This window comes from Arachis ipaensis, chromosome B06, assembly GCF_000816755.2.
Source record: "Arachis ipaensis cultivar K30076 chromosome B06, Araip1.1, whole genome shotgun sequence".
Classification (NCBI taxonomy): domain Eukaryota; kingdom Viridiplantae; phylum Streptophyta; class Magnoliopsida; order Fabales; family Fabaceae; genus Arachis; species Arachis ipaensis.
This window is the reverse complement of record NC_029790.2, coordinates 3,770,414-3,784,520: the sequence shown is the minus strand read 5'-3', so window position 1 is coordinate 3,784,520 and position 14,107 is coordinate 3,770,414. Positions and strand designations below refer to the sequence as shown.

General features: G+C 36.4%; 3 protein-coding genes across 3 annotated transcripts in view; all 3 read right to left on the bottom strand.

Annotated features, from left to right (window-relative positions):
* Positions 1,471-3,909, bottom strand: LOC107645427 (outer envelope pore protein 16-3, chloroplastic/mitochondrial). Its single transcript, XM_016349443.1, has 3 exons — positions 3,666-3,909; positions 2,552-2,897; positions 1,471-1,827 (listed from the first exon to the last, which is right to left on the bottom strand). Exons 2-3 carry the CDS (start codon positions 2,886-2,888, stop codon positions 1,670-1,672), a joined length of 495 nt encoding a protein of 164 aa, XP_016204929.1. The 5' UTR covers positions 2,889-2,897; positions 3,666-3,909; the 3' UTR covers positions 1,471-1,669.
* Positions 4,296-9,721, bottom strand: LOC107647910 (protein STRUBBELIG-RECEPTOR FAMILY 2-like). Its single transcript, XM_021103751.1, has 15 exons — positions 9,454-9,721; positions 9,140-9,266; positions 8,980-9,051; positions 8,819-8,884; positions 7,999-8,070; positions 7,850-7,921; positions 7,640-7,705; positions 7,498-7,563; positions 6,991-7,394; positions 6,577-6,848; positions 6,187-6,452; positions 5,821-6,093; positions 5,410-5,558; positions 4,845-4,849; positions 4,296-4,624 (listed from the first exon to the last, which is right to left on the bottom strand). Exons 1-15 carry the CDS (start codon positions 9,545-9,547, stop codon positions 4,418-4,420), a joined length of 2,211 nt encoding a protein of 736 aa, XP_020959410.1. The 5' UTR covers positions 9,548-9,721; the 3' UTR covers positions 4,296-4,417.
* The window catches only part of LOC107647909 (squamosa promoter-binding-like protein 17), a 3,103-nt gene continuing 658 nt past the window's right edge, over positions 11,663-14,107 (bottom strand). The window contains exons 2-4 of the mRNA XM_016351960.2: positions 13,960-14,107; positions 12,449-12,591; positions 11,663-12,374 (exon numbers count right to left, since the gene is read on the bottom strand). The exon at positions 13,960-14,107 is cut by the window's right edge and continues 44 nt beyond it. Of these exons, the coding sequence (XP_016207446.1) occupies positions 11,851-12,374; positions 12,449-12,591; positions 13,960-14,107 (815 nt within the window). The 3' untranslated portion in view covers positions 11,663-11,850. The remainder of the gene's footprint in view (positions 12,375-12,448; positions 12,592-13,959) is intronic.

Sequence of the window (14,107 nt, the reverse complement as noted above, 5' to 3'; positions counted from 1 at the left end):
ACAGATCATATTCCAAATTTTCTAACTAACAACTACTTCAGTCACTATGCCATTATATAAATGCCCATATTTTCATTTTAAAAACAGAGCATTCCGATAACCCCTACCCGCAACACCCATTGAAAAACCCTAGCTACTAACATAGCATCCATGGTTTTCCATCAATCTACACCAATTTCCCAAGTAAAATCCATAATGATGGATACCTTACCACTAAGCAGAACAGAACAAAACTATCTAATATTTTGCATGCCTACCTCTGTCACAGGGGATTCCACGTAGAATCTTTGCTCCTTCCTTCACCGATCTTCAGCCAACGATGACCAGCTTCCTCTGAACTCCAGATTGTTTCACTCTGAAAAGCCACGCCAGGACTCTAGAATGCCAGGGTTTGGTGCTTTTAGTTTGCAAAAGATGAAGAAGACGAAGTGATCTTTGAATAGTGGGGGTGGGGGGTTTGAAAGTTTTGTTGATGTTTACTTGAAACGGTGTCGTCTATTAATGGGTTTAGCGCCAAAACCCAATACAACGACGTTTTTGATCCTCCAGCGTGGCACTCATTCGCCACGTCACTCCCGCCGGTAAGGAATCTGACCGGAAAATATTAGGGGGACCACGTTGATGCATTTTTTTCAATCTGGAGGACTTAATTAGTGCAATTGGGAAGTCAGAGACTAAATCAGTGCATTTTGTGAATCTCAGGGACTACTTTGATGTTTAACTCGCTAACTTACACATAACTTATGTAATTTAGTAATTCATCAATATAGTGTGTAAAAATAAATCTAATTTACTAGCAAATAAACTAAGTTTAATAAGTTTAAACTTGACCCATGTAATAATAAATTTTTTAACTCAATTTACCTAGTTATTAATGAGTCAATTTGACTTACTTCTAACTTTACTTTTTTTTTTTGGTGACTTTGACTTTATTTATCAGTGTATAGTCTACTTACACAAAAAAAAACTTTGCCTGGTATTTTTTCTATGCTCATTTTACTTTTTAACAGAAATCGTGGAATCCACGGTTTTTCTATGCAAATAACTTTTGAACGTAAATCGTGAAATCCCATCCACAGTTTATATATATTCAGAATCTATAAGACCCTCCCGCGATTTGCATAAATTTCTAAAAAATTACATTTTAGTATCCAAACGGTAAAAGTTGTATTTCGATAATATTAAAACTCAAATATTTTATTTTAGTAAATTACCCTTTTTACATTTCTCTTCTTTTTTTTTAACTTTATTTGATCAATTAGTATCTTAAAAAAAACTCGTGAACTATTTCTTAAATAAATTGTTATAAGTTTACGTGTTCCATACTGATGATTATAAAATAAAATGTAAAAATTTTCAATTAAGAGAATAACTTTTGAAAAGTATATTCGCCCCTTGTGTGTTCGGAGAGCATTAAAATCCTCTAAACCAACCAAGCAACAAAAGAATGGGAAAAACTTCAGAAAGAAATTTGGAAACACAATACATAAGTACATTTATTGGAATTTTAATCGGTCCAGCATTAATAACCTTATAAAAGAAACAATACGGAAGAACATCCAAGTATGTAATTCCAACTCAAAACAAACAACTGGCTAACAAAGAGTGATTCACTCCCTCCTACAACTTGAAATAACTTTGGTCACAAAGGTCCATTATTAATTAATAATTATGCATCAGCAGATTCAGCATTGGGTCTTTTCTTTGTAGTGTAAGCAGCATACTCCTTATGAGAATCATGTTTTATTCTCTGACCTCCGAAATCAATAAATGCAGAGGTGAATGCCAATGCTGACCCAGCCTGAATTGCAGTTTTGATGCTCCTCCCTAAAACAGAATGGCAAGAACACAAAACCAGTTAAAAAATAGTAAGATCCAAGTTGAGTAATTTAGATAATAAAAAAGGTAACCCTGGTCTGCTAATCTGCATAACTTAAATTATATCCAGTGCAGTTCGCAACAAACAAAAATAGTTTCAGTTTGCAAGATAGTTGATGGTAATGTCAGCAGAAAAAATAACAAAGGGCAAAAAACTCTGGAATTTAGTTTCTACTTTCTATATAAAGAAAAATAAAGTTCAAGTTCACATAACATCAGCTATCAACCAAGTCTTATTGGATCTGAATGAAACAGATCACTGAAGACAGCAAAAAAGGGCACAAATGTCACTTTAAGCTTCTGTGATTTCAGAACTGACATTAGCATATGAATAAAAACACATCGGACCCAAACACAAATAATAAAGAAACAAACATGAAAACTCATGAGTACACACAAGCAACTTGAAAAGGAGGAGAAGGAGAATTTTGTTGGTGGGGGGCACACGCACACACAACATTCACATACAAAGGAACTGGATTTCCTTATATGATACTTCACTATCACATCTAGTTAGATTATAGGTGAAAGCCATCAAAGCATCATTGAGTTTTGTTCACCATTATCATCGACAAATCAGCAGCCCCGTTCCATAAGTGAGATTTCAAAATATAGATTTAACATACGCAAATTATGGTCTAACAGAGATAAATAGTTTGGAGCAAAAGGCTACCTTTATAACCCAGAACAGTTGCACCAGCAACAAATCCACCTACAGCACCATTGACAAGATCCCTCTTCATCCTAGCGTTCTGCACCAACTGCTCAACACCGATGTAAACTCCTCCTATGGCAGCAAAGGTCAATCCATAGTTGCCCATCATCTTGAAAGTTCTTATCAGGCCTGGAAGAGCAACGTTTCTCTCAACACGAGGAACATCATTCCAGGTGGCAACAACAGTACCCCAGATGGTGCCAGAAATTAAACCAGTTGTTGCACCCTTAATAGTTTTCATCAATGATGAATCCTCATCCTCCAAATACCTAAGTTCTGCAGGGTCTATATCCATGACTTTCAACTACAAAAACAAAAATTTCCAGAGAATAAATAAAAGTAAGTCTTTGATCAATGATCACACCACTACTAGTACTACTACTACTACTACTACTCAATCTCAGAAATTGCAATTAGACAATATCTTAGATTAGATAGCTTTTTTACTACTCATACAGAAGAGGGGAAACGCATGTTATCCTCCACATATATCATTTTGATGGGACTCCATTCCAAAAGGGAATATGGAATTCCGAATAACTGATCCTAAAATCTACACAATGCTTACATTTAATGTCAATTTTCCTCCCTTTGAAATATCTTAGATTAGATAGCTTTTTTACTACTCATACAGAAGAGGGGAAACGCATGTTATCCTCCACATATATCATTTTGATGGGACTCCATTCCAAAAGGGAATATGGAATTCCAAATAACTAAGCCTAAAATCTACACAATGCTTACATTTAATGTCAATTGTCCCCCCTTTGAAAAAAAAAATGAAATCGACCAAAATCAGAATAATGGATCCTGAAAATTATTGTTTGATCGGATTAAAAAAGGAGACGCCGAGGGAGGCGGGGAGGGGTTGGGCACCAAAGAATCATATTAATAATGGAAAACATTCAGATCAGGAATAGTTTCTGAAAACCCTAGAAAGATGCGGAAACCAGCTAAGCTATTGGAAGTATGATATGAGAGACTGTGAGGGATTGCAGTTACAATTATTAGAGACGAGAATTCACATGAAAACGCGGCTAAGAAGAAGAAGAAGAAGAAGTAGAAGCGTTACCTGAGAGAAATTGAAAAGAGAAACAAGATTGAAGAGTGAGGAGCTACCGCCACACACACACTGAAGCACCGTTCTTCTCTTCGCTTTCTTCCCTTACCGTTTTACCCCTCACTCCACACTATCGTTCTGCCCAAAATTTAATTTAATTTTTTTATTTTACTTTTTTTAAACCCATCAATATTTCGGATTAAGCGTCTAAAATATTTATCATCGTTTGGTTTAAGTTAGAATAATAGCTTTACTATTTACAATATGTATTATTGAATATTTGGATCTATATTGAATGAAATCTTATGAATCAAAACTAAATGTCTTTGAAATGGTTGAACTGAAATAAATATTTTTTTTGTCAAGAAAACCAAAAGGTACTATTTATAAAGGAGGGGGACATGAAATAATTAGAAAAACGCACTAGCTAAACAAGTTGTATTTATCAAATTCCGTAATAAGTTTATTTTGATTTAACCTTTATTTTGTTTTCTTTGACAAAAAGATGTAACTTTATTTCTCACGTAAAGAAATTCTGACTTGGACACGAAAAGCACAATAAATTTTTTGGTGAAAATTTCTCAAGTGGTAAGTAAAGTAAAAGCTAGAATTCCCACTTATCTCAATTACTACAAAGAAGTGTGTATGAATTTATCAATTACTTTATCACTTAAAAGGAATTTTTCATTTTAGAGGATGTCAATCCTTGATGGATGAATTACTAACTTTATTATGATTGAAATTACAAGAGAAATCAAAATGATTTAGGCGGATACATGGCTCAACGCCGGTGAACCCATAAATCGTGAGTTTGTTGAACGGAAAGATTTCTCAAATGATTCAAGTTCAATGAAGTTGCCACCATCTGCTCCTACTCTACCACCGCCCTTTGCTATGTTGAACTTTTGCGAGAATGATACAAGCGAGTCCACAACTTCTGACATCTGAGGACGAAAATGCCTCGAAGGCTGCACATTACGAAACACATTACCAAACCACAAGTAGAAGTTCATGAGGTGCTACTGAATGTTGATAATGATATATATATATATATATATATATATACCTGTCAGCTCTGTCAAAACCAAATCTTGCTCCAAAGTAGAAAGCCACTGCAATTAGCCATGCATCACTGTGAACTGCAACTAAAGTTAGCCAGTCCTTCTCTTGCATCCCATCCCTAGCAAAGTTTATGCCCAATGCAGGCTCGGGAAGTTCAGGAGGAACTTCTTCAGCGGGTAAATTAACTTCCCACTGTTCAGTGGGGTATCCATACAGACAGAGGTTCTCCTTATCTGATCAATTGGACAAAAATGTAATAAATAAGCATGAAACAACTCAAAAAACAGCACAGGATTCCAATCACTAGAAGCAACCAATGCGAGAGCATTAGACTTGTTTACTGAAAGCAGCAAAGTTGAAAAACACAACTTCCAATTCCAAACTCTACCAACTTCCAATTATAGTAAATTATACATATTAATCTTTGTTCACAAATATAAACTAAAAGTTAGTTAACTGCATCTAAAACCATGAAAAATCATAGAACAGGACACTTCTACAGGATTTCAATAATACTGAATACAATTAAAATAAAAAGAAAAGCATGGATGTGACAACAAAGAACAAAGTTGACAAACCTATAGATCCTAACTAAAATTAGACAAGGGATGTACAGCACATAAAACAAGAGTTTTTACAACATAAAATCCTTTAAAATCACAACTAACGTTAATAAAATTTCTAAATAGAAGTTAGAGTGAGACGATAGCAGCATAACGAGAAAGAGCCTTGGATGAAAATGTCCTCTTCATACCGGGATCCACCATCTGCTCCAAACTGGCGTTATCGTGAAGCCTGGGTGAAGCCCACTTCACTAGGTACTGCTCCTCAATTGGCCTGCCACTGTGAGTGCGATGAAAAATAATGAGTACATGCAACATATTTCAAAGAGGGAGCTATTGTTCCACATTGGTAAAGATTCATATATTGTTGTCTTTATCCAAAGTTGATAATTAAAAATGGTCAAATAATTTTATATATTTGACTAGGCGAGTTTTATGGTGTCTAAATTGCCTAACTTCTCTTTTAAAATTGCCTAAATTGCTATCTAAAATTTTTAAATTATCAACTTATCACGATGCCACCTTCAACATAACATGCATACCCATCGAATGCTTTTCTTCCCGTTAACATTTCCAGAAGCAGTACCCCAAAGGCATACACATCTTTCTTTCTGCTGCTACCTCCTGCTCTGCCATGGTCAGGGGACAGGTAACCTACATCAATAGGAGCCTCGGTAGCCTGAATGCTCCTCAGTGGTCTCAAAGCAGCCAAGCCACAGTCAGAAAGACGAGGCATCAAATTCTCGTCCAGAAGAACATTGGCGGCCTTCAAGTTTCCATGGGCAACAGGTGGGGAGAATGCTGAGTGCAAGTAGCTGAAAACATTCATCATGTTTATGAGTTGACACAATATGAGTATTGGCTAGACATGCATACACATGTGATCATTGATATTGAATGGAACTTACTCGAGGGCGTTAGCAACGCCGACAGCTATCCGGAGACGGAGGATCCATGATAGAGGCTTGTATACGTCTCTGTGAAGAGCATCGTGCAGAGTCAAATTCCTAACATAATCATACACAAGAAGATGCTTTCCCCGCTCCAAACAGTAGCCATTCAGTGCTACTATGTTGGGGTGCTTCAATCGGGAAGCCGTGCAGATAACATCCAAGAACTTTTCCTCTTCTCTGTAAGACACACCCGCCAAGTTTATGCTCTTCACTGCCAGAATCTTCAACGACAAAAAGGAAACAACAGAAAAAGAGAAAATGGTAATTAATTTGCAAGGAACAGTTTGAAACTTGATTTTTTTTAAAAAAAGACACTCCTTTTTGAAAGATAGCTTAAGTTTGTACTTTGCCATCAGGAAATTTGGCTCTGTATACAGTGCCAAGAGAGCCCTCTCCCAGAACGTTGCATTCATTGAAGTTGTTAGTAGCAAACTGAAGCTCTGATACGGTGTAAACTTTCGTCCTTCCGGTGGATCTGCTTCTTCTAGAAAAACTTCTTCTTGAAGCGTCGGCTATATTGTTGTGGTGCACAGGAGGCAATCCCATTGGACCCCTGAGGGATGCAGGATCAAAAGCCGGGATTTGTGGGCTCTCATCTAAAGCAGTAGATGAGACCTCTATTTCCAGGGGAAAATAAAACACATGATTAACGAGAAATGAAAAAGATGAATTCACAGAATCCTAAAATTCAATGGCATACTAAGAAGTGATTCAGTACATCAGTGGTTCAGTATATGTATTGGTATCTTTATGAATTACCTATTGTTGCACTGCTTGGATGAGAATGTAAAGAGAAATGGTTGCTTTCCAAGCTCTTTGAGCTTGGCATATGTGCTCGCCTTTTACTTAAACGGATTGCAACGAAGAGTGCCACACCAGTTGCCATTAGTGTTCCTGCACCAACCATAAAAGCTATTCCTCCGGGACCCATATGTTTTTCCTTGTGCTGACTAACCTTGGGAGGTGGAGGAGCATAGTTCCTTATGGCACTTGCCACAGTTGTATTATGCTCAACTGGGTGTATGGGTGGGTGACTAAAGTTATGTACAACTGGGTGTGAGGGTGGGTGACTAAAGTTACGTTCAACTGCTATTGGTACAGTGTCCAGAGGAAAAGGCCAAGGGGGAGAGCTGCCCTCTGAATGGAAGTTATTCCCTCCAATCCTGATCCATGGTAGAGAGGTTTATCATCACATGTTGTGTGTTCATTATTTCTTTTGATGCAAGAAACATTATGCTATCAAAATTCAGAATAGTTGTCACTGACCGTAAATTCGGTATGGTGTGAAAGTGGAGTGGAAGAATGCCACTAAACAGATTGTCTTGGATGTTCCTGTGAACATAGAGAAGTGAGCAAATAATAAAACAGTAATGTATTTTAGGCTTTTAGCAACTGTTAAAAACCCTACAGATATGAAAGTGGAAGTTCAGCCAGGTAGGTGACTGATCCAGTAAATCTGTTATTCTGCAGAAACCTGCAAATAAGCACCACCATACAGTTCAAACCAACAGATACTATTCCTATCTTTGAATATATCAAGAAACATAAATCAAGGATCTTTTTTCCTTTAAGTAAATTTAAAAAAAAAAAAAAAAAGTGTATGAAAGAATTATCTTACAATTTATCAAGGTTTTTCAAGGAACCAAACGATCTTGGAAGATCTCCTGAGAAATTGTTGTATGAAAGGTCCCTGAAGAAAGGAGCTCACCCTTATTCATTTTATCTAAATTCAAATTCTACATCAAAAGAACAGGTGAGATGACATACATTTCTTTGAGATCATCCAGGCCAGTAAATACATCGCCAATGGGTCCATTTAAGAGATTGTGGCTTAAATTCCTGCACGACAAGAAGATAACAATAATTGCACAGCCATTTGGAACTTAATATGTTATGTTCAACAGAGAACAAAAAAAATAAAAGGAAATGAAATTTCAGTGAATATTTTGGTTCAGAAATGTACCCTTGTATTACTCTCTTAATCAAGCTTGGTCAACATTCAACGCTAATATAGCAATTAAATGGAACTTTGGTCCCAGGGAATTCACTTGCTATCAGTTTAGTCTCATGTTTAGCCCATTAAAGCATGGTGGATAGATTTTATAATTGTCTTCATATGAAAATATTACTTTTGACCCTTGGATGATGGATTTTATGGTTAGATTTTGATATTTAAAAAAGTATTGTCTTTGTTTAAAATGTGACTAAATAAATAAGTCACACTTTTAAACAAAGCATCTTCATAAAAAGATGTTTTTGCCATCTTCATTTGAGTAGTTGCCTTAAAACATTCCCACTTGTTTCCCAGTACATCTTTTACTATCATGGCTATGTGAGGAGTAACATGAAATGAGTCTGAACAATTAGACTAGTGATAAAAAACAGCATTTAAGTAAGAATTCACGAGCAAGTTATATTTCGAGCATAAAAAAGAATTCCATTTTCCTAATGTGACTCTTAGATGCCATAGTTCACTGTTGACAAATGTATATAATTTGTACTTAAAAAAATGGTTGCAAAAATGCAAGTCATATTTCTACAAGAAAGAATCTAGTAGTGCAGGAACAAGATGAAACACATGGCTTACATATTTCTTGCATTGCGGGGTAAGCTAAATGGTATTTCTCCACCTATGTTATTAGAACTGACATCACTGTATAAACCAGAACAAACAAGTCAGAAAAAGTTTGCAGATCTTAACAGTAAAATATCCTGATGGTAAGAACAAATAGCCCAACAAAAACTTACAGTTCCTTCAAGTTCTGAAGATCACGGAGCATGCTTCCAAAATTTCCAGTGAGGTTCAGTCCGCGAATTTTTCTTCATGAAGACAAGAAAGCATTATACTAGGGACATTATTATGATCTAGCAATGAATATAATTAGCATTAGTTAGTAACCAATCTCACATGTGTATAACTGATGACCCGGAACAAGCGATTCCTTTCCAAGACTCCTCGCATGGATCACTACCATTCCAACCTTGGAGCTGAGGAGGGTAGTTTAAAGCCTTGTATAGATCCTGCAGAGCTGATACTGTTGGTCGAAAGAACCACAAGAAACGTATTATTAGTCCATTGTTTAGGTTCTTGATTCAAATCACATTAAGCTTTTAGGATTATTCATTCAATATGATATGATATCCGATGGAATATTTGATTCCAAGAACAAATTATATGAACATAGAGAGTAGAAATGAGTAAAAGAGGTGATCTTGAATTACCTTCGGGTGAAGGAGTAGATGCCAAACCCTGAGAAATCAAAATCGACGAGAAGACAACGAGGTTGAGTTGCACGTAGAGGTAGTCGCAAATCATTTTTTATTTCCCGAGAATCGGAAATGTAACACCCCTCGCTTACTTTTTTCCCTTCCCTGAAGAAGAAGAAGAAGAAAGAATTGATGAATGCATTACTTGGATTTAGAAAGCGAAAAGAAGAAGATGACGTAAGTGGAAGGGTGCAATGAAAGCTTGTTTACTTTCATGAGCTCAGCAGCTACCTCAAGTGGGATTAGCGTTTTTCAACTGTTCGTGCGTTCTGGTGAGGTGGGGTCCACATAGCGTTTTTCGTGTTCTCTAGTTTTCGCGCCAAAGATGTTTAACGGATTTCATTGGGCTTTTTTCTTCCGGCCCAATTCAAAGATTTCTTTTGGCCCAAGTAGCTTGTTTACGTTTCGATTAATTTGAGTCTTTTACAAAATTGCACATTGGCTTGTGTTGCAAAATTTAGGGCTGTGCACGGATCGGATCGGATCGGATATAGCCTAAAATTCTATTTGATTCGCACTGCACTCATTGGATCGGATCGGATACGATATCCGCATTTTTTTAGGTCAGATTTGATCCGCATACTTGCGGATCGGATCAGATCAGATATCGAGTATATCTGCATAATTAAAATAAAAACTATTTTATGATTCTGTTTGGCTGTTTTTACAAAAAAATATCCAGAAAATTCATTTTTTATCTGTTTAAGCCTATTTACTCTTAAAATATTATCAATAATAGTTCTCTTGAATAACAAAAACAAAATAATAACACAAGATTTAGGGGGAGAGCGTGGGTGGGTATGTATCCGGTGTTAAGGAGGGTTCTTCTCGAGAGGGGTTAGGAAAGCCATCCAAGGTCTCTTTTAGAGATAAAGTTATTGGTGCAGAAAAGTCTAAGGCCTTTGCATTAGTAGGGTCTTTATCTGGGGATGGTATCGCGACGGTGACAGGTAAGCAGGGTGATTCTCGTCCACCAAGTGTCAGTTTTACCAAGGAGGCAAAGAGCTGTCTAGCTGAACCTTATAAGGAAGCCATCGTGATCAAGGTGCTGGATAAGTATTATGGCTACACGGCTCTCATGCATAAGCTCCGGATAGTATGGCGCATCAAAGGAGGGTTTGATTTGTTGGATGTGGGATTTGGATATTTTTTGGTTAAATTTGATATTGCTGGGGATCGTGAGAAGGTCATTCTTGGTGGCCCGTGGATGATAGACGGTCACTATGTTGCAGTAAAAGTGGAGTACGAGAGTTTACAGTTGATTTGTGCTACTTGTGCACGGTATGGGCATGATAAATCGTTGTGCATGGAGAAGGAGTCCTTGGAAGGAAACATAAATTCCTTTGGTGATGGAAAAAATAATGAAGCCCCAACATTAGTATATCAATAATAGTTCTCTTGTGAATAATAAAAACAAAATAATAACACAAGATTTAAGTTTAATTATTTTAAGTTGAAGTACAACACAAAAAATTAAAAATAAAATATCATAAAATTCATAAAATAACACACTAAAATTCATATCACATTAGGGTTTACTTTCTTAAACTATGCTATTTATATGTGATGTGCGGATATGCGAATTTGCGGATCAGATCCGCGGATATCACTGCCGAATCAGCAATCCGATCCTACCATAGTGCGGATTCGGCACTATCCGATCCATGTGCGGCCCTAACAAAATTAAGTGAATTTTGAACAGCTTCATTATTCAAACATTATTTTACTCCCGCTTAGTTTTCAAAAATACTATTTAATTTTCAAAAATACTATTCCAACATGTATTTTATACTAGTGATTGTCTTTGTTAGCTAATTATGACGTAAACATAGCATAGTCGTTTAATTTAGGGGAATATTAGGGGGACAAATACTTTGTTGAACAATATGAACAACCACCAATCAAATAAAAACACACTACACCTCCAAATTAATCTTCTAAATTTTAATATTAAAATAACCATCCGTACACTAGTAAAATAAACATCCGATATATCTATTGTTTACATTGTTTAATATTTTCATTGTTTATCTATACTTTTCCTTTAATTTAACAGTGTCTTTAGAGATAGTAAAAGATACCACTCTCTTTGTGCCATAATTAAGATTAATATTGAAATAGAGAGTACAAGATTAATCATCAAATTTAAGAGGTGGTACCCATGTAGAAAGACAGCAACAATGTCTACTCTTAGATGATTGATTTAGTGGCTGAAAGTTTCACAACTGAATCAAAAATAGCAACAGCAATCAAGTAGCACAGGTTCCCATCTCATTTTCTAAGAGTTTGGTTATTACAAAAAGAGCAATCAAGTGCATTAAGTGACCAAGGAAGTGAATCATAGGCCCCGGACTACTCTAGATTCCCATGATGCCTCCTACCTGGTTCCAGTGCATCGAACTCGCCGGGAACTTGGCTATTAGGAAGCTGCGAGAATTGACCGAGGCCTAGATCAGGGACAACCTTGTTTGGACACCACCAGGGATTCGGAACTTGATGAATGGATTCACCATGGGATGATGCAGCAAGTTGTGTCACAGGTGCACCACTGAAATTCAACATGTTATTCAACCCGAGACTTGGTGCCATGTTACTAGATCCCCATGTTTGGCTTGACAGAAGAGAGAGAGCACAGCTTGAGTCTGCTACGCCGGCATAACTTTCGCTCGAAGGAGGAGGGTGTCTGACATTGGGGATGCTTGTCCCACCCACTGAACCTTGCAAGAAAAGGTCAGATGATGTCTCTGAATAGCCCTGCCAGCTTAGTGTTCCGGAAATTGGTTGAGATGATCTGGGATTTGGAACTGTGTTTCTAAGACCCAGCTTCGGGTATGAAGCGAATTCCATCACGAAGCTTCCACCTTTGCCACTATCATCTGTGTCAAACATTTTAGTTCATTTTGCATGCTTTGTATAAATGATCATTGCTAATTTAATGAGAATGACTAACCAAAAAGTGATGAAGAAAGTCTTGCATAACGAGAGGTTAAGAAGTTGCTGGATGGTGGGGGCTTTCTCCGACGTTCGTTATGGCCGGCAAGCCGCCTGCGGCAACTTCGTTTCCCTTGATCAAATTCAGGAAGCTGATGAAATCTGGGCAAGGCCATGAAACAAGATATTAGCCCTTTTTTTTTTTCGAAATATAAACGCTGCTTATTCTATGACAGTTCTTTTTGTTTCCTAGCATCACATGGATTGTAAAAATATTCATCTTAACTTTTATAGGCTTATCAGTTATCACCCAAATTTAAAATAAAAAATAGATTGAAGAAAAACTCAAATGAAGAGAGAATCTTTTAGTACAAATGACTATATTGAATACTTGGTTTTACACTTTTACATTTACCTCAACCAAATATCAGATGTTTTCATATTGGTTAACATGTTAAACTTCTTGGTTGATGTTTCTATTGCAGTTCATGTAGTTTCTTCCTTAATAGGTCCAATTTGTCCTTTTAAACCTCTCCATGTGATAAAATCACTCACAATATTAATACACTGTTTTCATGAGGCACAAGACCTCAAGACCCAAAACAGAAGGCAATACCAACATCACAAAACCCAGAGGGGAAAACAACAGTATTGCATTATTGCTATAAGGTGCTGGGTGCAGGAATCGATTCCCTTCCAAAAGGGAAAAAATACTTCTCACAAGCTTTATCAGACAGCCATTCAGATATTCACACTTTATTAAAGTTTAAAGTGCAGCTAGGAAAAGAAAAAGAAAAGAAATGTACGTTGAACCATAACAACCAAACATAACCCAACAAAAGATTTCAAGAGACACAGAATCACACAGAAAAACACTTAAATAGAACACACCCCAGAATAAAAAAGCTCCCTAAGTAGCAACATTCACAAAAACTATAAATGCACCGACAAAACAAGATGATGATAACATCACCTACTACACACTACTACAGGCCTACACTACACTGCACCCAAAACAGAATACCAGTACTATTAGAAGATAACAAAAAAATTGAAAAAACACACACAAAAAAGAAATAATAATAATAATAATAACACCAAAACATAAAAGAAGAGTCACCTTCCAAAGAGAGATAAAGTCTAGGCATTCTATATTACATCAATAAATTCCATATTATAATAACTTAATTAAAAAAAATCTGGAGATAGATACATATTCATTCTTCACCTTCTTTGTTAGTTTTTTTTTTCCCTTTCCTTTTTTGTGTTTTTTAATAGTAGCACCATAGACCCTATCCTACCCTATCCATCCCCTTATTGCAAAATATTAATACAGCACAAAGAAGAGTAATATACAAACATGCTAGAAATATTCCCAAACAAAGTATAAAAAATAAATACTTTTAATGTCTACAAATCCTAAAAAAGTATTCTTTTCTTTGTGAAGACAAAAGATTTCCTTAAAGAGTTTGGTTCCATGATAATGTATTATAATAAAAATAGAAGATAAAAGAAGATAGAGCGTTTGACCTGCTACACTGTTGGCAAAACCTTTGTTGGAGCCCAGAAACAGTGACAGTGGGGGATTTGGAGTGCATGGCACAAACTTTGTGCCTTGAATAGTAAGCCTTAGCATCACTCAGATCTGCTTTGCAACCCTCAACCTGGCACCTCGGTG